At 39.4% G+C, this 25158-nt stretch overlaps 2 protein-coding genes across 2 annotated transcripts in view; one reads left to right on the top strand and one right to left on the bottom strand.

The window, feature by feature from the left end:
* The window catches only part of SPG11 (SPG11 vesicle trafficking associated, spatacsin), a 92456-nt gene extending 91522 nt beyond the window's left edge, over positions 1-934 (top strand). The window contains 1 exon segment of the mRNA XM_032593513.1: positions 315-934. Coding sequence (XP_032449404.1) covers positions 315-495 — 181 coding nt within the window. The 3' untranslated portion in view covers positions 496-934.
* Positions 935-1539: 605 nt separating this feature from the next.
* On the bottom strand, positions 1540-23198 carry EIF3J (eukaryotic translation initiation factor 3 subunit J). Its single transcript, XM_030318307.1, has 8 exons — positions 23071-23198; positions 22880-22983; positions 13733-13787; positions 13139-13230; positions 7910-8024; positions 4468-4629; positions 2941-3014; positions 1540-2623 (listed from the first exon to the last, which is right to left on the bottom strand). Exons 1-8 carry the CDS (start codon positions 23105-23107, stop codon positions 2492-2494), a joined length of 771 nt encoding a protein of 256 aa, XP_030174167.1. The 5' UTR covers positions 23108-23198; the 3' UTR covers positions 1540-2491.
* Positions 23199-25158: the final 1960 nt, after the last annotated feature.

Here is a 25158-nt window from a genome sequence, read left to right on the forward strand (position 1 = left end):
ATAGATGAATGAGAACAGTTTACTTACAGCACGCTGAATTTAAAATGGGAGGACAGCTGTTCAGCTTGCCCAAGGTGCCAAACACTCTAAACCTCAGAGGCCTCCTTTGGAGTACTGAACTTACTGCAATTAAAGTGAGCATTAAGATAACATTTTTAATGAAATAATTTCATGTTTATCCAGGACCCCTAATACCATAGATAGAATTTCTCAGATTCCAGCATCGTCTCCTATGTAAGTAGCCATGTCAGAGTAGACAGCTCTCGCTCAAGATATAGTATCTTAACCTGTACATTCTTCTATTTCTTTTCTAGATACAAACAGCATCAGCCTACTGACACAGCTGTGAAAAACCTGAAGAAGTTACTCACTTATTGTGAAGATGTCTACTTGTATTACAAACTTGCATATGAACACAAATTTTATGACATTGTAAATATGCTTCTGAAGGACCCTCAAACTGGCTGCTGTCTAAAGGACATGCTAGCAGGTTAGGTGGATGCAGATGATAGGAGGGTGGTTACTGCCGAGATGTCATAGATGCCTGTTTTCTTGTACTGAAGTGAGGTACTGACAGATGTTTGTTCAGAATAATGCGGTGGGGGTATGTGTTGTCAAGTTGTAAAACCCCAGGACTGACCATAACCAGTCCTCTGTGAATAGTGGGTAAATGAGAATTTTCACGAGGAAATTCTTACTTAAAAGTGATTGTTCATCTATACCACTTCAGATAGTATAGTATTGGTATAAAGATCAAAAGCTCCATCTTCCTGAAGATGGCTTCTATTTAGATATGCAATACTGATTAAAGAATATCTGTGCCTGCAGATTCCAGTTTCAAAGGAATTTAATATTATTTACACAGTTAAGGAACAGATGATACATTTCCATTTGTTAGAAACTGATCTCTATAATAAAATAGATTTTAAATTCATTGTATGTCATCATTACTGCCAAGGAAATCTTAGCCCTTGTCTGCCCTAAAACAATCTTTATTTACTGTAATTATTGCTGTGTAGTCATTGCTTTCTGTTAATTCCTCCAATCATTTAGACAGTTCTTACACTTAGTAGTCTACAGAGCTTTGATTGAGGTTCCTATTTCCTATTTAAGAGAAACTTAAAACATGTTTTGTTGTCCCTACTTTTGATTCTCTGACAGTTTCAAAAAGACTCCACAAATTTGGTTAAATTGCTTAAAATATATAATAAAGATGATCACCCAATCTATGCTTTTACAGCCGTAACCTGAGTAATAAGCTCAATTACTCCAAATAAATAAGCTCTTCTCCGTACTGAGTTAGGCCTTACTATCTAAACAAGCAAATAATTTGCCCAAATAAATAAGGAGAGGAAGGCAGCCCTATACCTTTGTTGCTCTAGGGTGACACTAATCAGGCCTGGCACATCATTTTTGTCTTAAAGCTGTTAACTGCTCATCAGGCATTTATTAATAGCTTTGTAAGTATACAGAGAACTCTAGTCCCAAGAGCTGTTGTTCTATACGCTCCAAAAATATCTCTTGGGAGTTAACACAAAATTTAAGTCCTCACAATAGTGATTTTATTAAATTAGTTGCTTTATAAAACATTGCAGATGTCATAATTGTTAACATAACAATTTACCAAACTGTAGTCAACTGGTGCAGTTTGCTGAGCATGTTTTATAAAGGAAAGGAAATGCCAAAACCCTGTTAAAGTTGTTCCATTGCAGCCCAGGAGAACAAAGGAGGATTGTTCAGACACTGAAATCAGGGAAATGAAACAGGTAAAGAGCTTCCCTCCCCCGTGTGAAGCACTCCGTCAGCAGAACAGTCTGATAAATAGAAACTAGACAGTCTATGCATTCAAGAGATTCCACAACTTGTAATGCAACACAATAATGGAGGTCTACCTTCTTCAGCTTCAAAGTTGGAGGGTTTTGGTCATTTGATTTTTAAGTATCAAGCTAGTGCTTTTCAGCCGTTGTATCTTCACTCTGAGATAAGCAGTCTTCTTCACAATGTATTTTTAATATCCTCACGCTCAATTTTAAGACAAAGCAATTTTAATACTAGGTGCACACGGCATGCCCTTGCTGCAAACTGCTTTTCTTGACAAGTTATGAAGTAGTTCAAGGAGGTATGGTTAAGGCTGTATTACTGAATGGTGCTGGTAAATACTACACAATTTTTGTCATGTTGCAACCTTTGTTTCCAATTCAGTGACTGCTGCTATGGAATCAGAGAGCAACAATGACAACATTATTACGCTTGTTTTTTTTAAACTATGATTTAGTAGCAACTGAGGTTCCCAATTTTAACCCCTTGGCAGCAAGATCCAAGTTCCCTCATTCGCACATTAGCACCTAAGTGTCAAGGGGTTAAATAACCAGCACAAAAGATACTGCACTTCTGATTGTAGCATTTGGCAGAACTGAAAGGAAAGGAAGTTGTGCTACATGTTGAAGGGATTGTGGGCAACAGAAAGAAGACACCAGGAGAAGATAAAATGTCACATGAAGTCTTCATAGTCTTGTACATATCCTCCATCATAACCACCATAATCTGCCAGATCGTCTTTCATGGTGGCCTTTAATCCCCCTCCAGGAACCACGCCTTTCTTCTTCTTTTTGGCTTTGCTTTGCTAAAGACAAAAGAGAGTTAATTCATGAGACTGTCCACTGTGGGCACCTTTTTCTGGTACAGAAACCCTCAGAGACACTAAGGCCTCTGGCAACAAAAAAACTTTAGGGGAGATCTCAGACCTAACCCAAAGCAATTTCTGTTCCAAAAGAAAACTCTGACCATGTCTGTGAACAAAAGGACAGTCAGTAATGGCACTCAGGCTCCAGCTCTATTCCAATTTAAATTTTAGTTCAGGGTCCCAGTACACTGAGAATATTATGCCTACACCCCCCCATCCTAATGTGATAGGCATCTCCCTTGCATGTTTGCCCTTACCTTTTCTTGCTTTTGTTTTTCACTGCAAAGCACAGTCAATGAATTGGTAATCTTTTTCAAGTCATCAATTTCCACTAAAAAAAAAGAAAAAGGAATTACCACCTCTACTTTGTCCATCATTAGCTTCAGTAACTTTAAAAAGGCTATGAATTTGTCCTGTTAAACATAAGATGGTAAAGAATCACGATTCAGTCTATGGCTAGGCTCACAAATCAGAACTATTTAACGTAAAATAGAAAACTCAGCAACAAAAATTTTATAATGACCTGAAATAACCAAGACACCATTGTTCCAAAAGAAACCTGAAGTGTCTTTAGAGCTCATACTGTCCCCTACCATACCTCCTTAACTCAATCTAAACATGTGAGGGGGCAAAAAAATAAACACACGGAGGATCACCATGCCTTTTCACAACACATCCTCGATGCACACTGAGGAGTGGCTGAATGAACATGGAACAACCATTCTTAAAACTACAAATTACAACTCCCCACCCTTTAGGGTCTCTATTTTCTACCACTTCTACCACGGGAACCAGAATGAAAACAGGTTATCTCAGAAATCTCAGTATCCTACTAGGAGACAAGTCTGATTAGTGGACAACACATCCTTTGATCCTTATAAAACTACCAAGCTGAAACACAGCAGTTTTTAGCTACCAAAAAAGAGTTTCAGTTTTGGTTAGAGAGCACCTTCAAAAAGAAGAAAAAAAGTATATGTAAATAAAATACCAACTATGGGTATATCACTAATCAAATTCAGAACACCCAAATTAGTAATGATTTCTCAAGGAAATCCCAATTGAAAGTTCATCGTGTAGAATTCCTTTTTCTCGATCTTAAAAACAGCAGTGCTAGCAAAAACAGTCCCTTCCACATTAGTGCCACACCACCCCTGGTTTTTACTCCCACACACCCTGTCTCTGAAATGTATGACTCCTTTCAGGGCATGGCACCACACCCACAGACCCAGAATATAGGTACCTGTTCTGTTGAGCAACTTAAACCTATAGTCACAGGCTTCCTTGTTTGTAAAATGAACACTTACTATGGTTGCACTCAGCTCTAAAATTCCGTATGGTGAGAGACAGTTTTCCCCAAAAGATACTTCCTCATCCATTTAAGATATAATTAGATAAGGGGAGCCAACAGCTCAGAGCCTGCATCGGATTCTGTGTCTCCCTCTCTCTCTCTGCCCCAACCCTGCTTGTACTCTCTCAAAATAAACGTTAAAAAAAAATTTTTTTAAAAGATATAATTAGATAAAAGAATAAGCTAGTGTTTTATCAGCTTTGTATCAGCAAAGTCCAGATGTCCCTTTGGGAAGCCATTTTAAAAACATTAAGAAGAAAGCCTCAAAAAACAAAACCACTCAAACTCACTGGGTATTTGCAGAACATTCCCAAGGTAACTTCTGAAAAGGAAATCCTAAGTCTATTATAGCATCCCAAAAAAAGTCAACCTCCATCCTCCTATGATGGGCTGTTACTAAAATCCACCTACAGAAGTAGAGATTAGAATTACTTACGTGAAATACACACATCTCGAACTAAGGCTTCCAAAAAACTGGCATAATATAGTGACTTTTCATATTGTGTAATTTTATCTTTTAGTAACTTTCCAAACTCTGTGAAGTCATCTCTTGAAGATGGGTTCATAGCATCTATTCCATAAACTGTATTATTAACACCTGCAGGAGAAGAGGGAGCACTAAAAATATCAGAAAGATTTTTTTTAGGTTTATAAACCAATTCGGTATCTGAACAATGCTGTTATTTCATGCTAAAGCAGAGTTTCTTAACCTGGGTCCACTGGAGTTCTTGGACAGAATTCAGCAGGTCTGCAAATTTGGATCAAAGATTACAACTTTATTTTCTTTAACCTCTAATTTAGCATTTCCTTCCATTTTAATTATAGGCAATAAATCACAGTGGTTATAACTAGCAAAAACCTGTTACTAGTAAAGATCAGATATTTTCATATCACATTACAGTTGTAGTTCTCTTAAAATACTGTTTCGGTCATCATTACTTTCAAATTACATTACTTATTAGATAGACCTGCCACTAGATCTTATTTACTGCATTAATAAAGAAGCACATTATTACTGTATCTCGTCTTTTTAACATTATACCTATTTCAATAGAACAGACTTCCTTAGTAAGTAAAATTCTATGTATTTTATTTTCTGCATTTAAAAAACCATCATATTAAGAGGAAACCTGTAGTTTTCACCACAGCACCAAAAGCGTCCCTGGCACAAAAAGGATGTTTTTAAAGTTTATGTCTAAGAATAGCCTGCAGCAAGGGAGGGCCTGGGTGGATCAGCTGAGCGGCTGACTCTTGCTTTTGGATCAGGTCGTGATCCCACTGTCATGGGATCAAGCCCTACGTCGGGCTCCATGCTGAGCATGGAACCTGCTTGGGATTCTCTCTCTCTGCCCCTCTTCCCCTGTTCCTTTCTCAAAATAAATAAACTTAAAAAAAAATAGGCCACAGTAAAATGGGGAGAGAAGGAAAAAGCAAACAAAACAAAAACCCAGATGGCTCCTGTCAAAGTATGCAGCTGACTCCAGAAGCTAAGAGGGGTAAGCCATGTATTAAAATCCCAATAGAGGGGCACCTGGGTGGCTCAGTTGGTTAAGCATCCGACTTCGACTCAGGTCATGATCTCACAGTTTGTGGGTACAAGCCCCGCCATCAGGCTAGGCTCTGTGCTGATGGCTCAGAGCCTGAAGCCAACTTCGGATCCTGTGTCTCCCTCCTTCTCTGCCCTTCCCCCATTCATGCTCTGTCTCTCTCTCAAAAGTAAAATAAACATTTAAAAAAATTTTTTAAAAATCCCAACAGAAAGAATCTGGCCTAAAAGGATTCTAGGCTAAGAGTACACTTTGTATCTTCCTCAATAGCAAATTGAGTTAACAGTATCACTGATTTAGTATTTTAGTATGAGAAATACAACATTAAAACCCTATTAACTAAATGATGGCTGTATGAATCCATGTTTTTGCCTTGCAATCCATAATTGTCCCATTTTAGAATTTTTAAGTAGCATGTAAACTCTTTTCTTTAATAAACACTTGGCTGGCTGTTACCATGCTATGAAGACACTGGATAATGGCTGCATGCCCTCTGCAGGTTAAGATCTGCCAAGCACACGCCAGTGCACAGGAGCACCCAAAGTAACTCCTCAGGTTGCCAGCAACTCCCAGAGTGAGAAAATCACATCTCTCACAGAAAGGACAATGATCACTTGTCAGCCTTCCTTAAAGAACAGGAAGGATGGGGATACAATTAGCTATAGGTTTCAAAGCTCTTTAACTCTTTCAACATAATCTTCTACTCCGAAAAGTACACAATAGGTAATGACAACAATGAGGTTAAACAAAGGGAGAACTTTTAACTATTTCTTTGGCCATGTTTCTTACTTTCCCCTTCATGTCATGTTACTCTCCCCCTAGAACACTCTGAACTTCCATACATACAGGATCCTGAATATGTTTTTTATCTCACGTACCACTCACAACTGTAGCATGGCACACAGAAATGGAAGCCCTCTGAAGACTGGGTATGGCGAGGGCCAAGAAGGGTCACAGAAAGGAATGATCCTGAGCAGAGGCACAGCTGAAGGTGAATGCCCCACAGGGACATTCTTATCCAGATTTAAGACAATAGGACAATGGAAAGAGCCTAAATGTCCATCAACTGATGAATGGATAAAGAAATTGTGGTTTATATACACAATGGAATACTATGTGGCAATGAGAAAAAATGAAATATGGCCCTTTGTAGCAACGTGGATGGAACTGGAGAGTGTAATGCTAAGTGAAATAAGCCATACAGAGAAAGACAGATACCATATGGTTTCACTCTTATGTGGATCCTGAGAAACTTAACAGGAACCCATGGGGGAGGGGAAGGAAAAAAAAAAAAAAGAGGTTAGAGTGGGAGAGAGCCAAAGCATAAGAGACTGTTAAAAACTGAGAACAAACTGAGGGTTGATGGGGGGTGGGAGGGAGGGGAGGGTGGGTGATGGGTATTGAGGAGGGCACCTTTTGGGATGAGCACTGGGTGTTGTATGGAAACCAATTTGTCAATAAATTTCATAAAAAAAAAAAAAAACAAAAACAAAAACAAAACAAAACAAAATTTAATTGGGCAGGAGTAGTAACTATTTGAAAGTAGTGGAAATTATTTACTATTTTTGTTTATTTTGCAAGCAAAATAGAACCTGATCATGTACATTATGTAATGAAACAAATTAACTTTGCTCTAAAATTGATTAAATTGTAATAACATTTAAAAAAAATAAATAAAAAAAAAAAAATAAAAAAAATAAATAAAAAAAAAAAAAAAAGGGGGCGCCTGGGTGGCGCAGTCGGTTAAGCGTCCGACTTCAGCCAGGTCACGATCTCACAGTCCGTGAGTTCGAGCCCCGCGTCGGGCTCTGGGCTGATGGCTCAGAGCCTGGAGCCTGTTTCCGATTCTGTGTCTCCCTCTCTCTCTGCCCCTCCCCTGTTCATGTTCTGTCTCTCTCTGTCCCAAAAATAAATAAAAACGTTGAAAAAAAAATTTAAAAAAAAAAAAAAAAGACAATAGGACAGCCCTATAGTCAGTTCAATATTTAAACCTCAAAGCTACAGACCTCACATTTCATCCAAATTTCATCCAGCTGATATATTTAAAGGAGCAAGTGACTTTATTTGAAAAGGTCCAATGATTTATCTTAATAACCTTTTATGTGATACTCGGAACATAATCATTAAAAAATCTGAAAATGTATTTCACTCTGCCTTAAGCAATGAAACCTCAAATATAAGATAAAAACTACTTTCGAATATCTAAGTTAGCCAGTATTGTTATGCCAAAAAATGGAGATGTTTTCTAAACTTTCATAACTAGTAAGACTTCCACCGCATGCACTTGGAACTTCAATACTTCACTGCAATCACCCCCTCCCTGCACCTTACCAAAAGTTTCTTTTGCTAATTCAAGGTCTGACTCTTCCTGTAATTTCTTTAGCCGCAGTTTATCTGCTAATTGTTCTTCTGGTGTTAGCACTTTAGGTTCTTCAGGTTCTTCTAACTAAAATGAGACAGAAAGAAAATTTTAAAACGGCTGGGATTACGAATGACCAGTACATTTTTGAACTGTGTGAACTTTTTTTAATAAACACAAAATTATAAATAATAGCAAATACTTATAAAGTGTTTATTTCAGGCATCCTTCTAAACACCTCAGATGTTCTTATCCTGATTTTACACAAAAAAATTTGAGGCAGAGAGGTTAAGCAACCTGTCCATGGTAACAGAAGGTTAATACAGCTGCTAATGTGAGAGAGCTGAGTTAAGAACCCAAGAAGACTGAGTTTATTTCCACAGCCTTTTAAAAAATATGGAATTGAGATTGTAGACAAGGGAAAAATCACACTCACATTCTGCCGCTAAAGACTGTATATTGATTGAAACAACCTTTCTAGGGCAACTTGGTAATGTGCATCAAGTCTTAAAATAACTTTTATATGCTTTATGTGGACTCAATTCCACTTCTAGGTATTTATCTTAAGAAACCAAAGATGCACACTAATATTTAGCCACAAGGATGTCCATTGGAGTATTACTTATAATTTCCAATAAATTTAGAGATAACCCAAATGTTCAACAAAAGAATAAATAAAACATGGCACAGCCATATGACAATACAGATGGCCCTTGAAGAAAACAGGTCTGAAAAGCATGGGTCCACTTATTCAGACTTTTTCTGGTATTTATAGTACAGCAAATGCATTTTTCTCTTCATGATTTTCTTAACATTTTCTTTTCTCTAGTTTACTGGAAGAATATGATATATAATACACACAACTACAAAATTATGTGTTGACTGTGTTAGCAGTAAGGTTTCCAGTCAATAGTAGGCTATTAATAGTTAAGTTTGGGGGAAGTCAAAAGTTGTATGTAGCTTTTTGACTGTGCAGGGGTCAGCACCCCTAGCCCCCACATTGTTCAAAGGCCAACTGTACTATGCAAACATAAAAAAAATGTTTTGGGGGCACACGGGTGGCTCAGTCAGTTGAGCATCCAACTCTTGTTGATTTCCATCCAGGTCATGATCTCCCAGGGTCATGGGATGGGGCCCCACATCAGGCTACATGCTGAGTGAGGAGCCTGCTTAATATTCTCTCTCTCTTCCTCTGCCCATCCCCCACTTGTGCGCACACACGTTCTAATTAAAAAAAAAAAAAAAAATTGGGGGCGCCTGGGTGGCTCAGTCAGTTAAGCATCCGACTTTGGCTCAGGTCATGATCTCACAGTTTGTGAGTTCGAGCCCTGCATCGGGCTCTGTGCTGACAGCTTGCAGCCTGGAGCCTGCTTCAGATTCTGTGTCTCATTCTCTCTGCCCGTCCCCCAGGTGTGCTCTGTCTCTGTCTCTCAAAAATAAATAAAAATGTAAAACAAAACAAAACAAACCACCAAAAAACGTTTTCCTCTTGGGGCACCTGCGTGGCTCAGTAGGTTAAGCATCCCACTCCAGCTCAGGTCATGATTTCACAGTTCATGAGGTCAAGCCCCATGTCGGGCTCTATGCTGACAGCTCAGAGCCTGGAACCCGCTTCAGATTCTGTCTCTCTCTCTCTGCCCCTCCCCTACTCATGCTCCATTTGTCTTTCAAAAGTAAATAAACAATAAAAAAATTTAAAAAAAGTTTTCCTCTTATTTACATTTTTATATTATTATTATAAAAGTAACACATTATCATTGTTAACAAATTTTAAAGACACACAACAGAAGTTGTCAGTTATTTTCCAGTTCTACTTCTCTGACAGTCAACAGTTTAGTGAATATCATTTCTTTATACTGTGATACTTCCTACAACAAATGTATCACTTTTACTATGAAGGAGAATCTTTGACAGTATTCATTAAAGTGGGAAAAAAGTAAAGGGAACTTGTGCTATTCATAGTTAACTATGTCTATGCAGCTTGCAGATTCTGACTCACAAGTCCACTTCTGAAATACATCATATTTTGTTTCTCATGGAGAGGATAAAATGAGAAATGTCATTATGCCAAGTTAGGAAATCTCAGAATACTTTCTAGAAAGAAAAAAGGAAATATCTTGACTTAACTGTCTTTGTAGACCTGGACATTATTAAGTATTTCCTGCATCAAAACTGAACTCATCTTAACTCAATATTTTACTTAAGACAAACTGAGCACACTCTAATAAGGTTTATGTTGGATATAAATACCAAGACACAACAAAGGAAGTACAAATTCTAACTTCAATGACCAAGAAAGATCTAACCAAGATGGCTTCTTAGACTGAGTTCTAAGTTTCTATTGCTTGTTCTGATCATAGAAACACACATGTAAATATTTTTGATATGCAAGTATAAATTATTTTAAAAGTATCTAAAATGTCCCTGACTGGGGAAACACACTCTGATACACTGTTGGCAAATGCAAACTGGTACAACCCCATACAGAGGGCAATTTGAGAACCCTTGGCAAGACTACAAATGTAATTTGCCCTCTGACCCATCAATCTCTCATTTGACAATCTATCCTACAAATATGACTATACCCATTAAAAATGACACACAGATACGGCTATTCATGGAAGCAGTTAGTTCAAGTACAGGAATGGGGAAAAAAGATCCAGCTGCCCATGACTAGAAGACTGGTGAAATAAAATATGGTACATATTTGTAGCAACAGAATACCATACAGCTACAAAAAACAAAAAATAAAAAAGAATAAACCAAAAACTAGTGAAAATGCTTTCTTATAGGGGGTGACAGGGAACAGGATGGAGAGGACAGGACAGGAATGGATGCTTGAGACTTTTCTGAGTATACCATTTTTGTATGGTTTTGCCTTCTGAACATTATTTCATGTTTAAAAAATAAAGTTACATAAAAAATAAAACTTTAAAAATGGAAATGGTAACAAATGACTCTAAAATATGTATCAAAAGACATACTGACACAAAATAATACAAATGACTTTAGAACCCAGAACATAATTATACATCCTTAGAGAATATATTCTCAATGCAAAAAGAATTGCAAAGAAATCCTACAAACATTGTTAGTATTACTGGTATTGTAGAAAAGCAAATAAACAATTACGTTAAGGTTATTAGAATCCATGAACTAACGCTGACATACACAACACATATACTCATGCATTTCTTTCTTTCCTAGCTTCACCTATAAAAATGGGTCTAGAAGGCAAGGCCACCTCAATAATGCTGAGTACTACTAGCAACTAGATTTGGCTTCTAAACATCATTTCCACTAAAAACCTCAGGGAAGTAGCACATTCCAGGCTTAAAGAATAGAGTTTACCAGGTGAGCCCGGCACTTATTGTGCCAGAAAGCAGAAGTTTTCAAAGACTAATAGGGTTCTGTCAAAAGGATGAACATTAGAACAACTGAAAGAGTTTCCTACTGGCCAAAGTTGGGAAAATTTGAGCATCAAAAGAATAATTACTATATCTGAGTAAAATTTATAAAAACCTGTACATCTACAAATTTACTCAAAAGAAAAAAACCCACAAACCCCTCATTTTTCAACCCCTTGAAGTTACTATTACACTCCCTCCTTACTCTGGAAATTAGTGATTACAAGAAAACAATTAAGCTTTTACTCTGCTTTTCTAGCACAAACCATATCAAAGTAATCAAACAGCAAAGCAAGTAGAAGAGGAAGAAGAAAAGCCAGCCAGTAACAAATGGAAGAGAAGTCACTGGATGAGAAAAATCACCATTCTGCAATCCCTAATAAAATAATTAGGCAACAATCATTATTAACACTAAACTAATGGGTGGGAGCTTGACGTGAAATCGGATTACTTACAAGAATATGTAATTTTATAATAGAAGGATCAGACTGTTACCACCTTAACCCAGTCATCAATTTTAGCATCACTAATAATAGGACAGATATTACGTGACTCTTGATGTGATATGATGCAATATGAAGCACATAGCATGACCTCTAAAGTATTCCAATTAAAAAGGTTTAATCTGAATCCAATCAAACTTTTAGACTTACCAGCCAAGTTACAGGAAATTGCAACTGTAAGCAATCAGACAAATCAAAAAGGTGGGATATTCTACACGACAATTGGGATCCTCCCTTCAATAAGTGAATGTCATTTTACTTTTTTTTTTCAAGTTTATTTGAGAGAGAGAGCACATGCATGTGCATAAGCAAGGGAGGGGCAGAGAGAAGAAGAAACAGAATTCCAGGCAGGTTCTGAGCTATCAGCCCAGAGCCTGATGCAGGGCTTGAACTCATGAACCATGAGATCATGACCTGAGCCAAGATCAAGAGTTGGATGCTTAACCAACTGAGCCACCCAGGTGCCCTTACTGTCATTTTAAGACAGAGAGTAAAAGATACTCTAGGAGACTTAGGATATGTTAACAACCTAATGCAATGAATCTAAGGTCCTTGTTTAAACAAACCATATGTAAAAGATATCTTGGGACAATTAGAAATTGGGCACATATAGGGGTACCTGGGTGGCTCAGTTCGTTAAGGGTACAACTCTTAATCTCAGCTCAGGTCACGAACTCACGGTCATGAGATCAAGCCCAACATTAGACTCCACGCTGAGTGTGGAGCCTGCTTGAGATTCTGTCTTCCTCTGCCCCTTCCCTGTCTGTGCACTCTCTCTCTCTCAAAAGACAAAATAAAACAAAACAACAAAAAAACCAACCCGTATAAACTGAATATTAGATGACATTAAAAAATTACTGTTCATTCTATTAGATACGTAATCATGTGAGAAACAGCTCTGATTTTTCAAAGATGCATACTGAAGTATTTAAAGATAAAATGCACATTTTATTTACTTGATTTTAACAAAAAAAGATGAAGCAAATATGGCAAAATATTAGCAACTGTTAAATTTAGGTGACATACATGATTATTCATTATGATAACTTATCTTTTATTTTGAGGGGCTTTTTTAAATATTTATTTTTGAAAGAGAGAGCACACGCAAGAGGCAGAGGGGCAAAGAGAGAGGGAGACACAGAATTCAGTTCGGGGATTTACTTCTCTAATAGTGTCCATTTATAGTCTTTACAAAGCCCGTCAGACTGCTAGGTAATACTTGCTGTCTATTAAGACAATGTAGCATTACTGATGTGAGAATTCTGTATTTCAGGAAATTAGTATTACTTACCCTCTTTTTAATTTCTTCTTGCCTTTTTTTCTGCTGCCGTTCTTTCTCTTTTATTTTCTCTGCTATTTTTTTCTTTTCTGAAATTTTTACTTCTGAAAGAAATGTTTTAATCACAGTTACCTTGAATATTTTCCAGTTTGTGGATGAGACAGACATAACAATAATATACTTCAAAAGACCAAACTTCTCCTAGCTCCAATTTCATATGGTGATTTACTCGTGAATAACAATGGGAAAGTTCTGGGACTCTTCCTTTCTCTTCTCTGATCTGACCCCTAGGACCCAAACATCTCCCTTCATATTTCCCCAGTGCTTTCAGCAGGATTTAGATTATTAAAATATGAGATCACACCCTCCTCTACTGTCTCCTAACAGCAGCACTCAAACAGAAAGTGGCAGGCAGTCTCCAATCTGATTATGTTTTGAGGGGAGAGAAGAGATGGGAGGAGAAGAGAATAAAGTGAGAATGGAAGGGTGTTTGGTTTCTCAACACAGAAATTTTCAATTTTGCAAGCATTTTGTCATTTGTCTTAACATAAGTATTACATGCTCACAAGATATAAAACCAAAAATGACGGAACCCCAGTGGCTCACCTGGTTTTACTTCTGCTTCCTCTTTTTTTTCATCATCATCATCATCCCAGTTATCCTAAAGAAAAGGACTTCTATTAATAATTCTTGCCTGTTTACTTTTCCATGTGCAACTTATCTAACGCCACAGAAAGAAGTTTTTTTTTTTTTTGTACTGCATTAAAATTGTAAATTAATGTTAGGAAAATGCACATCTTCATAATGTTGAGCCACCCTAGCCAAGGAAAAGGGCTGTTTTTCCATTTGTTCAAGTCTATTTCTGTATCTTTCAAGGAATGTTTTAAAGTTTCCCTCTTGGAGATTTTGTGAATTTCTCTTCAAGTTTGTTCCTAAGTATTTCTCTTATGTGTTCCTACTGTAAATTGGAGGGTTTTTTTTTTTTCCTTCCCTGTTATGTCCTCTAACTGGTTATTATTTGTGTATACAATTGGTTTTTATATGTTAATTAATTTGTCACTTTCAATGATTCTCTAGGGTTTTCCAGGTGTACTATAATATCATCTGTAAATGAAAATGGCTTTACTTCTTTACCAATTCTTATGCTTCCACAACTGATTTATCTAACTGCACTGGCTAAACCTCTAGTACACTGTGAATAATGGCAGAGATAATGGGCATCATTATTTTGTTTTTTGTTTTTTGAGAGATAGAGAGCAAGTGGGGGAGGGGCAGAGAGAGAGGGAGACAGAATCCCAAGCAGGCTCCAGTGATGTCAGCACAGAGCCTAATGCAGGGCTTGAACTCACAAAACTTGAGATCATGACCTGAACCAAAACCAAGAGTCAGAAGCTTAACCAACTGAGCCACTCAGGCACCCCTGCCTTGTTGTTCTTAATGGAAATATTTCTAGTGTTTCCCTACGAAGCATATGCACCCCACCACATTTATGCAGTAAAATTTATCAGTCTTTTCTTTTTATTGTCTGTGAATTTCATCAAGTCAGTTTCTTCTAAAACATGTATGCTTTCATTGTTTTTTATTTAGATCTCTAGTCCATATGGAGTTTTTTCTTTTGTGTGGTATGAAGTATGGATCTAACTCTTTTTCTAAATGGTTACCTAATTGTCATAGCATCAGTTATTAAAAAGTATACCTGAGCCCTGTGATTTGCCACATACTAAATTTTCACAGGTACTTGGTCTACTTCTGCTTTCCCACAGGTCTACTGTCTCTTCATGCACCAATACCACACTGCTTTCATTACTTTAATTAATTATAGTATGTTTTTATGTAGGTCAAGGCTGGTTCCCTCTCTTATAGGTTTTCAGGCTTTTTAGTGTTCTCCTGGCCATTCTTGCATGTTTGTTTTTCCATATGAAATTTTATATCAACTTGTCTGTTAACACAACACAAGACAACCAAGCCAAAACTACTTCTCTTAAAGTAATTTGCAGTTGTTTTAAATAAAAAATTAAAAGGACTTTATATTTCTTACTTTCCCAAATGTGAAAGCACCCAACATTCTAGCCAATGGCTCAATTATTGATATACAACACAACCTATACAACACAATTATTGGTATACAACACAACCCTGATTAATGAATTAAATCTATATAATATTTAAGCCCAGTATTTAAGAGCAGTCAAGAGCTGATCAATAGCTTATTGAACCCACTCCCTAACTTGGGTAGGGCACTTTAAGGTTGATCTATACTCTTGTCTTTTCTACACCTAACACAGTCACTGAACTAAATATAAACTGATTATCAAACAATTTTCTAAAGGTTCCAGAGACTTTAGAATGTTTAAGTTTAATAGGGACAGCCATTTGAAGCTGAACCACAGGATTGCAAGAGGCTCTGCTGCTGCTGGAAGATGTAGAGGCTGACTAATGTGCCATAACTATGACACCAAGCTTCTGTTTTATAACAAGACAGCTCATAATGAATCAGTCTAGGTATTTAAACTAACCAAGCCTCGATTTTAATAAAATTCTCTAAGTCCACCAGAGAACTAAAAAATCCTGATTAAGGCTATCATAGGCTCTGCAAGCAGAGTAGAAAGAAATTTGGATAAAAGTAAAATATTTTTATAATCACCTCACCCTGGCAATTTAACTCACAGGTCAAGGTTAACAGACTGAAAACAAACCTGCTAGTCATTATTTGGACATCTAAGATACAAGAGTTAGAAATTAAAAAGCAGATGTTTGTATAATCTGACTGGTTTGCTTAAGTGCTTGTTATCAATACACCACAGTACAAAAGGAACCCTAGAGTTGAAAATAAAAATTAACTACTAGGAGTTTTTTGTTATTGTTTTAATCTTCACATAATATAGAAAGCTGGGTCTGTGAGTGACATCCTGCTTAGGTGGTGCTCCAGACAGGAAGACCATTTGCTTACTTCAAAGGGGTACATATTCACCACTCTCTATTAATAATAGTGATGATGATGATGATGATGATGATAAAGCATTTACTAAGTGTTTACTTTGCACCAAACACTGTGCAAAGGGCCTTACATGTAGTAACACAGTTAACCCTCACGAAGTCCTGTAAGTAAGATGGTGGTTTCTCCATTTTATAGGTAAGAACATTAGGCCCTCAGATAGCTATCCCAAAATCTCAGTGAAAAGTAATGAATGAACCAAACCAACAAAAACAAAACAAAACAAAACAATGAAGGAACCAGGTTTAAAGTGTCATAGTAAACAACTTCTTATTGGAGTACTGAAGTATACCATAACTATCTGAGAACTAGGTCCCTCCCCACTAAAATTCATTCTATCAATCAGTTCTGGAATGAGCTCCCCTGGAATTGCAGGAAAGCTCATCAAAGGAAGGGTATGGCACAGAGTGATGTGTCCAGCTACAACTATACCAGTTACCTACCTCAAATTGCCTGTGATGGTTTTCTATTAATTTTAAGAAACAAGTCTAGCAGCCTCTGGTACCAGGAGGCCAAGAGGGGAGAGGTATAGCTAAAAATGAGCAGCTCCATCCCAATACCTCCAACATGGAGAAACAGATACATCAGGAGCATTTCTCAGTTCCCTTTCCCAGTAAAACATCACCCCACCCCCATCCATATCCCTGCGCCCTCAATATCTCATTTATACCAACTCTATGTACCCCTATCCCAGTTCCTGGTTTCCCTAAATCAAAGTATAAATCTTATTCCAGACACTCAAACTGTCCCATCAGGGCTGACATAATGAGGCTACCTAGATTCCACCACAGAATGGATTTTAGTAGCAAAAGCAGTGGTTCCTATCAACAAGTCCTGGGAACAGCTATGGCACCTGCTCCTGCGTTCATAAAAGGACCATGGAAGGCAAGCTCTGCCTGTCACCCTCACCCCAAAGTGCTTGAAACAAGGCTGCCCTGACTGGGGACAAGTCCCTAAAGAAGGGAGCATAGTGAAGTCAACAGAGAGACTTCCAAATAGACGTAATTCCCACAGCATAAGGCCAGGTAGTTTTCCCCAAGAACTAGAGTTTTTGTTTCCTTAGTTATAAAATTTGCCAGCGCCTAAAAAGTAAATGTAAGGTCAAAATCTGCCCAATTTGCTGTAAACACTAGGACCTTGTAAATGCTGACAGTAAGTTCAGATAAAATTTAAAAAACATTCTTAGAGAAACACCTAAAATTTAACACGTTTAAACAGAGTAAGTCTGTAATTTAGTAAGCTCTAAATGGTTATTTGGTTCCAGAGAATACTTATCAATAACCAAGTAAATTCCTTACCCAATTTTTGGTAGCTAATAGATCTTCCAACTGTAATATTCAATTAAAAAATTTTTTTCTGATGTTTATTTATTCTTGAAGGAGAGACAGAGACAGAGCGTGAGCAGGGGAGGGGCAGAGAAAGAGGGAGACACAGAATCCGAAGCAGGCCCCAGGCTCTGAGCTGTCAGCATGGAGCCTGACATAGGGCTTGAACTCACGAGTCAGGAGATCATGACCCGAGCTGAAGTTGTACACCCAACTGGCTGAGCCACCCAGGCTGCTCTCCTAAAATGGCTAGCTACCTTCCTTAGAACAGAGGCAGTTTAGGGGCACCTGGGTGGCTTGGTCAGTTAAGCGTCCAACTTCATCTCAGGTCATGATCTCATGGTTTGTGGATTCGAGCCCCATATCCGGCACAGTGCTGACAGCTCAGAGCCTGAAGCCTGCTTTGGAATCTGTCTTCCTCCCTTTCTGCCCCTCCCCCACCTGTGCTCTGTCCCTCTCTCTCAAAAATAAACATTAAAAAAAATTTAAAAAAAAAGAACAGAGGCAGTTTATCAATCTCTTGCTAATCTACACTCTTCTACAGATACAAACCCAACATCATTTGAGCCTTTGCTCTGAAAGAGATGGCTGCTTTTCAAGTTTAAAACCTACTTCCCAATTGAACATGACTGAGAACTGAAAACAAAAATTTTAAACCCTGCTTTTTAAACATTTCTAATAATACAGCCAGTAGTTGGCTGATCTGTCATTTTTACAATGCACAACTACAGAATGTCACATGCAATCAGAGAACACATTTAGGGCTGAAAATGCTTTCCAACTTAAGCAAGATGTATTTATAGATCATCAAACAGAAGTAGCTTCAAAGGAGCAGTAAAATTCTTCTGCCCCATAGCAAGAGTCCATTAATTAACATATACTCTTTTACTTCCCTTTAAGTAATTTGGTTTAGATAAACAACCTTTTGCAGAAAAAGAGTCTTTTACTGATGTTCTGTAAGCTGTACTGACGTGCTCTAAGAGGCTTCAGAACTGTGTAATAGGCTTCTGGCAAGTCTAGACTTCCCAGCAAAGTTCAGTTCTTAAAAGAAGCCTAAATGTTCTTCCATCATCTCAAAACTATGCTGGTTTCTGGAAGCTAAGGTACCTGCCTCTAAAGTCTACTTAATTTAATTCAATTCATTAAGTTTTTAACATCCTACTATGTATTATGGCTAAGCACTCCGTTGAATTCCATCTCAAGGCCTACCAGTTTCACATGTGGAACTATTATTAATCAATCCTACTTCAAATGCCTGGCTAAAGCAATATCAAGACAATGAACACTAAACAAATGGCTTATTTATTTTCAGTCATCCAGCATGACAAACACATTTTCAACACCAAACATGCTTCCTAACTGAGGCGCCTGGGTGACTCAGTCGGTTAAGCGTTACACTTCGGCTCAGGTCATGATCTCATGGTTTGTGGGTTCGAGCCCCGCACTGGGCTCTGTGCTGACAGCACAGAGCCTGTTTTGGATCCTCTGTCTCCCTCTCTCTCTCAAAAATAAACGTTAAAAAAAAACAAAACAAAACACTTCCTAACTAAAAACTTACTAGTTTATAAAAACTGCCAGGGTAGTTTGATATAATTGAGATTTCCTCAAAATAATGATATAATTGAGATTTTCCTCAAAATAATCTGGTTAGGGGAGAATAGTTAAGTGGAGATACAGAAGAAGTAAGATTGCTCATGGATTTATTTAAATTTCTCTTTAGTTCTGTTTATGTTTGGAATTTTTCATGAGAAGTTACACACTTCAAGATACCCATTTCCTGGCAAAATGCCCACCTTCTGAGTATTTCCCAAAAATCTCCTCTTCTTCAGAAATGCTATTTCTAATGCTTGAAAAATGTCCTTACTCTGGTAGATTTAAGCTATTAAGCAGGATACGATCCTAACAGATAGTTGAATGGGTAGGATGAGTCAGGCAGTTTTCAACTAAGTTCATTCTCGGATCTTTTAAAAAGAATTGTATAATAACATTATATGTGCAAATGCCAGAGATGCTTGAACACAGCCAGTTTTCTCAAAACAATTCTATACAACTTGAATAAATCTGGCTTTTAATCTATTCTATTGAAATACTAGGAGGCTAGTAAAATAAAGTAAAAGTTGTATTGTCCCTGCTTGCCGGGGCTATGCACTCATTGCCTTAACACAACCTACACATCACTCCAGCAATGGGGAAGGAGCCCAGTGACATATGCCAAGTGAACACTTCCTCCCTACCTCTGCATAACATCAGGATAGCAAGAAAGGTAAAATAAAGCCAGCCCGTGACATGAGACTATTTTCCTAGTTCTCATCTTTTGTTTTCTTTTTTTTTTTTAAGATTTTATTTTTAAGTAATCTCTATACCCAACAGTTGACTCAAATTTACAACCCAGAGATCAAGAGTCTCATGCTCTACTGACTGAGCCAAGCAGGCACACCTAGTTCTCTTGTTTTTAATTGGGAAGAAGCACAGCTTCTCTCCTCATGATTAACAATTCTATAGTCTCTCCTAAATCCATTTCTGTCACTGCCAGACAACTAAGTCAAGGACAGCAAAATGTTATAATGTCTACTGAAGAACAGTAAACTACTGAAGCAAATTACTGCAACAAAGACCTCAGTTTTCCTTTCATTTCTCAGGATATTACAAATGACACTAAATCTATATTCTTAAAAGTTAAACACTAGATGACAACACAAAGCGAAGAACTTACTCTGTTTCTACATCTTACCTTTGAAGACTTAAAAAATGCATATATTATACTATTTAAAGGCTATGATTATTTGATCTTGTGAAAACTAAGCTTTGTTTTTATATATTTACAAAAGGATTATGTATTAAAACATCAAAATTCAGAAATTTGGTACTACTCATTACCATCCAAAGTGACAAAATTCAACTCTAGACTGGTAAACTGAACAAGCAAAAACTTGCTTGTTAATCATTCCATTCAAAACACAAAATTCACAGTAAAGAGCCATTGTGGAGGGTCCCCTGGAGCTCAGGAAATCACAAAATGTGGCACAAAATAAACCCAGATACTGGATCTAAACAGGATATTTCCCACAACCCAGAAAAATTAAGGCAACATCCTGAAGTAAGAGAGTATTAACGTTTGCGTGCCTCCCAAGTGCTAGGCAACTCTGCCTAATGCTAGACATATTAGATCATTTAAAATGCAAAACAACCCCCTGAAGTGATCTCCTGTAAGGACAATTTAGATTGGGGAACTAAAAGGAAAGAGTAAAAAAACTTGTGGGGCGCCTGGGTGGCGCAGTCGGTTAAGCGTCCAACTTCAGCCAGGTCACGATCTCGCGGTCCGTGGGTTCGAGCCCCGCGTCGGGCTCTGGGCTGATGGCTCAGAGCCTGGAGCCTGTTTCCGATTCTGTGTCTCCCTCTCTCTCTGCCCCTCCCCCATTCATGCTCTCTCTCTCTCTCTCTCTCTCTCTCTGTCCCAAAAATAAATAAAAAACGTTGAAAAAAAAAACTTGTTTATGACCACAGATATAGAAAATGTCAAGGCAATAATATACACCTAGGTCTGTCTGATTCTAAAGCAGAGGAATCAAATTACTCCATGAATAACATACCTTGGGAATCTTGAAGAAATTCAATAGAAATAAACCAACATTTCAAGTGAGAAATAAAATGGACAAGTTCAGCTTTTTTCTCCAAGATCAACTTCAATGTTTATGTAAAAGAAATAAGATATTTGCATAAAAGAAAAATTCTGCACTAAAAGAGTGACTGGACAAGATGACCTTTATGGTCCCTTACAACCTGTAAATCTCCAAAATTAGTTCCAAGTGGTAAGAATTATATTTATCAGGAATGACACCATTTAGATCCAATAATCACAGGCAGGTTACTTCATGGCATTAGTCCAGACTACTCCCTTCAAGCTTCATTTTCTGGTACTTCTTTCCTGATTTCTCTCTCTTCTCATTTGCTGAATTATTCCCAATAGTCAGAACAGATGTCCTAACTGCTGCATCCAGTAAGCACAGAAAAAGTGAAAGGACAAATGTGAACTAAATGCTCAAAATAGAAAATCTGTTACAATGTAGTAACTAATATCTTGCAATGAGAATGATACACAATCCATTCCCATGTCTATACAACAAGTAAATGAAGCATCTAAGTATATGCACAATAGCACTACTCATTTATTAACCCCAATGTGTGCAAAGCTCACACTATTTCTGGACCTCAAGCTGTTCAATAAAGTAGACATCCACCTCATCAGACTCAGGAGAAAAAAAAAAAATCCAAACATAAGTAGTATTAAGTTCATAGTGATACCTAGCTTAAATTTTTTCAGCTCAAGCAGAAGGACTTAACAGGACTCCCAATATGTGTTGAAGGGTATAAGTCAGGAAAGCAAAACACTAAGTGAATCAAAACCAAGAGAAACCATCTTCTCAACTCATACAAAACTCTGCACAAATGTAAAAAGATTTTGAGAGTTCTGTTAGAAAGAATCTTAACATTCTGGGCTTGAGATGTTTGTTAACTACCAAAAACAAACAAAAAAAATGAATGCACTAGTCATAATGTCATCTGGACCAATATGAGTCCCCAGGAGTTTTCAACAACAAACGACAAGGGTAAATCTGGTTCAGATCAACAAGGCATAGGAAAAAAACACTGGCCCCCTCCTCTATTCTAACCAATATTTTCTTAGGCGTCGTTCGTATGCGAATAAATAACTCACTCCGTCAACTCTCCGTTTTCCCAGGACTACCTAGGTTTCTGACAACTTAACTGCTGGCTATCTCAGTACTCGGTTAATATTTTTACAACAGGGTGGGGAGAGGGTAGTCTAAAGTTATTTTGTAAACTTTACTGTTTCTACTTGTCTTGTGGGGGGGGGGGCGGAGGCTAAAATTAAAGCACAATATTTCATTCATCAAACTGCTCTAACAAACTCTACAAATGGGCCTTCAGAAACAAAAATGAGTTACTGCCACTAGGGATACCTGAGCTCAAACAGGCAGGTGGTTGTAAGACTTTCCATATGGGATAAACCATTGGGCTCAATGCCCAACTTCCCAGATCATTCTGGCGAGTGGCTCCAGACCGCGAAGTTTGCACGTGGGCCGGGCCCGGCCGCTGCTGTCACCTCCCGTCGCCAATTGGTGGGTGGGATCCAGGCCGGGACGCAGACCCTTAAAGAAGGGCTGGGGCCGGGGCCGCCACCACCCTCGCCAAGGAAATCCAAAAGGCCACGCTGCTCGACTCCGGCCCAAATGGCCGGCGAGCGTAGGGGAGGAGGGCACCGGGGGGCCCTACGCTCGCGTCTGGACCCGTAGACCGCAGGCTCGGGCGGCGCCCCTGGGCCCAGAGTCCACCAGCTCGCCCCTCGGCTGGCATCCCCGCCCGAGACAGCGCCAGTTCGCTCCCGCGCGGCCCGGAGTACCGGCCCGCACCCACCTTGACGTCCTCGTCCTCGTCCTCGCCTTCCCAGCGGTCCCCGCCGGCGGTGCCGCCGCCCCCCACCTTCCGCACCGGGTCTTCCACGGAGAACGTGTCAGCGTCTACGGAAGAGAGCGAGCCGCGTTAGTGCCCGATTCAGCTTGGGGCCAGCACCGGCCCAGCCCCTGTCCCTCGTAACTTCCCCTCACCCCAGGAGTCAGAGTCCCCCGCTGCTGCCGCCGCCATCTCGAACCGGGTGTGAGCGTGTGTGAGGGGAGAGCTAGCGAAGAGTTAGCGCGGCGGAGGTGAGTCACTGACTTTGCTCTCGTTGGCCGGCGCGGGGCAGGCTGGGACCGTGGCTGACTCTGCGCCGGGGCCCAGGCCCCGCCTCTTCTGGCGGCGGCGGCAGCGGCGACGCGCGCGCGGGCGAGAAGGGGGCGTGGAATGCGGCCGACAGCGCGGGAGTCGGCGGGAGAGTGAGACTGAGTGTTCCTTACCCCACAGCGTGGAGGTAGTGGTCCTGCAGGTAGTGGGGCGGGGAGAGAGGAAGCGCACAGGAGACGGCTGCCCCAGCGTAGGTCCCGGCGAGGAAACATACGTGCGAGGAAGTTAGAAGGGCGCCTTCCTTGGCGCTTGGTGCACGCCTGTCGTTGCTACCCTTTCCCTGACAACTGCAGCCCCGCCCCGACCGGCCGGGTGCGCCCTCCCTGTCTTCACTGTGGCCGCCGCCCGGAGCTGTTGGCGGATACCAAGGAGACCCCCAAGCTTTCCAAGCCGCGCCCGCCAGTGGGGGCGGCGGACCCGCGGCCCCGACCCCCGGAGGAGGCGTCGCGCGCTGGACGAGGGGAGATTGCTCTGGACACCGGCGTGGACCGGGCGCCCGGGAAGGAGCAAGTGGACAGGGCCGCATTCTTGGCAGCCTTCTCAGCCAAGGTACTCGAATTCAGCTCCTGGCGCGTTTGCCTTGAGTTATTCACGAAGGGATCGAAGAGATCCCCAGAACTCGAGGATTGTCCCTTCCTGTGAGCCCCTTGAGACCAGCCAGTACATGATTCTTTCGCAGAATAATTTCGGAAGTCGGTCTGCGCTAGGCCTTGTCCTCTCTAGCCTTGTCCTCAAGGAGCGCACAATCAAGTAGCAAAGATAGACATGTAAACAAAATTTCGACACAGTGTGATGACTGCAACAAAAAGAAGCATTATGAGGTTAAATGTAAAAAGGTAAATTTAACGGCGGAGGCGGGGGGCGGGAGGATGCATGAAAGGCTTCCTGGGGTAAGTTCTGCAGAACCTGGAGTTTGAAAGACCAAGTGAAATTTGCTCACGTGCATTTCCGGTGGAAAGAATGCCTGTGGTCCCTGACCTGACTGGCAACATTCGACATAAACTGAATAAGTAAACTGATCATAATAAAGGGTTTAAGATGGGCTAAACTGCACTCTGCCCTTTGGGCCACTGGGCTCCACTGCGGAGTATTAAGAGGAGCAGTTTCAGGTGTTTTTACCTTACTTTTGTTGTTAATTTATTTTCGAATATGTAATACACGTACTTGGTATAAAATCCAAGTTATAAAAGGGTATATACAATGATCAGCCATTCTGTTATTTCTAGGAGCAACAGTTGTTACCTATTTCTTGTGTTCGTGTGTATCTTTTCAGGGAGTCTAAAAATACACATTTTATTTTATTTTTTAAGTTTATTTACTTAAGCAATCTCTACACCCCATGTGGGGCTCGAATTGACTACCTGGAGACCAAGAGTTGCTTACTTTTACAACTGAGCCAGCCAGACGCCCCTGCAAATACATATTTTATAAACATGGTCTTTAAAGAGATTTTGTACAGCCCAGTTACTCTTAGTTTATTCCTCATCTACAGCCATATCTGGAGAGCTTGTTAGAAATACAGAATCTCAGACCCCATCCCAGACCTACTGAATCAAAATCTGCCTTTTAACAAGGTCCTCAGATGACTCTCCATGTTAAAGTATGAGAGGCAATGATATACAGTCATCCTTTTATAAAGCTAAATTAGAGGGAGGCTAGCAGAAGGCAGGGAAAGGCTGGAATGCAAGGTCCCTAGGGTGCAATAATCTTTTATTCACAGTTGTATTTCCACCATTTGGCACAGTATCTAATACCATAAAGTAAATATTTTATGAATTAATTAAATGAGAACACAAGCCTAAAGTAAGGCAATGGTAGCAGAAAGAAAAGAACCAATCTGGGAAATATTTAAGGGTCAAAACAATTTATTGACTGTGATGGTTAATTTTATGTGTCAACTTGGCTTGGCCGTG

The sequence above is a fragment of the Lynx canadensis genome, chromosome B3 (genome assembly GCF_007474595.2).
Source record: "Lynx canadensis isolate LIC74 chromosome B3, mLynCan4.pri.v2, whole genome shotgun sequence".
Classification (NCBI taxonomy): domain Eukaryota; kingdom Metazoa; phylum Chordata; class Mammalia; order Carnivora; family Felidae; genus Lynx; species Lynx canadensis.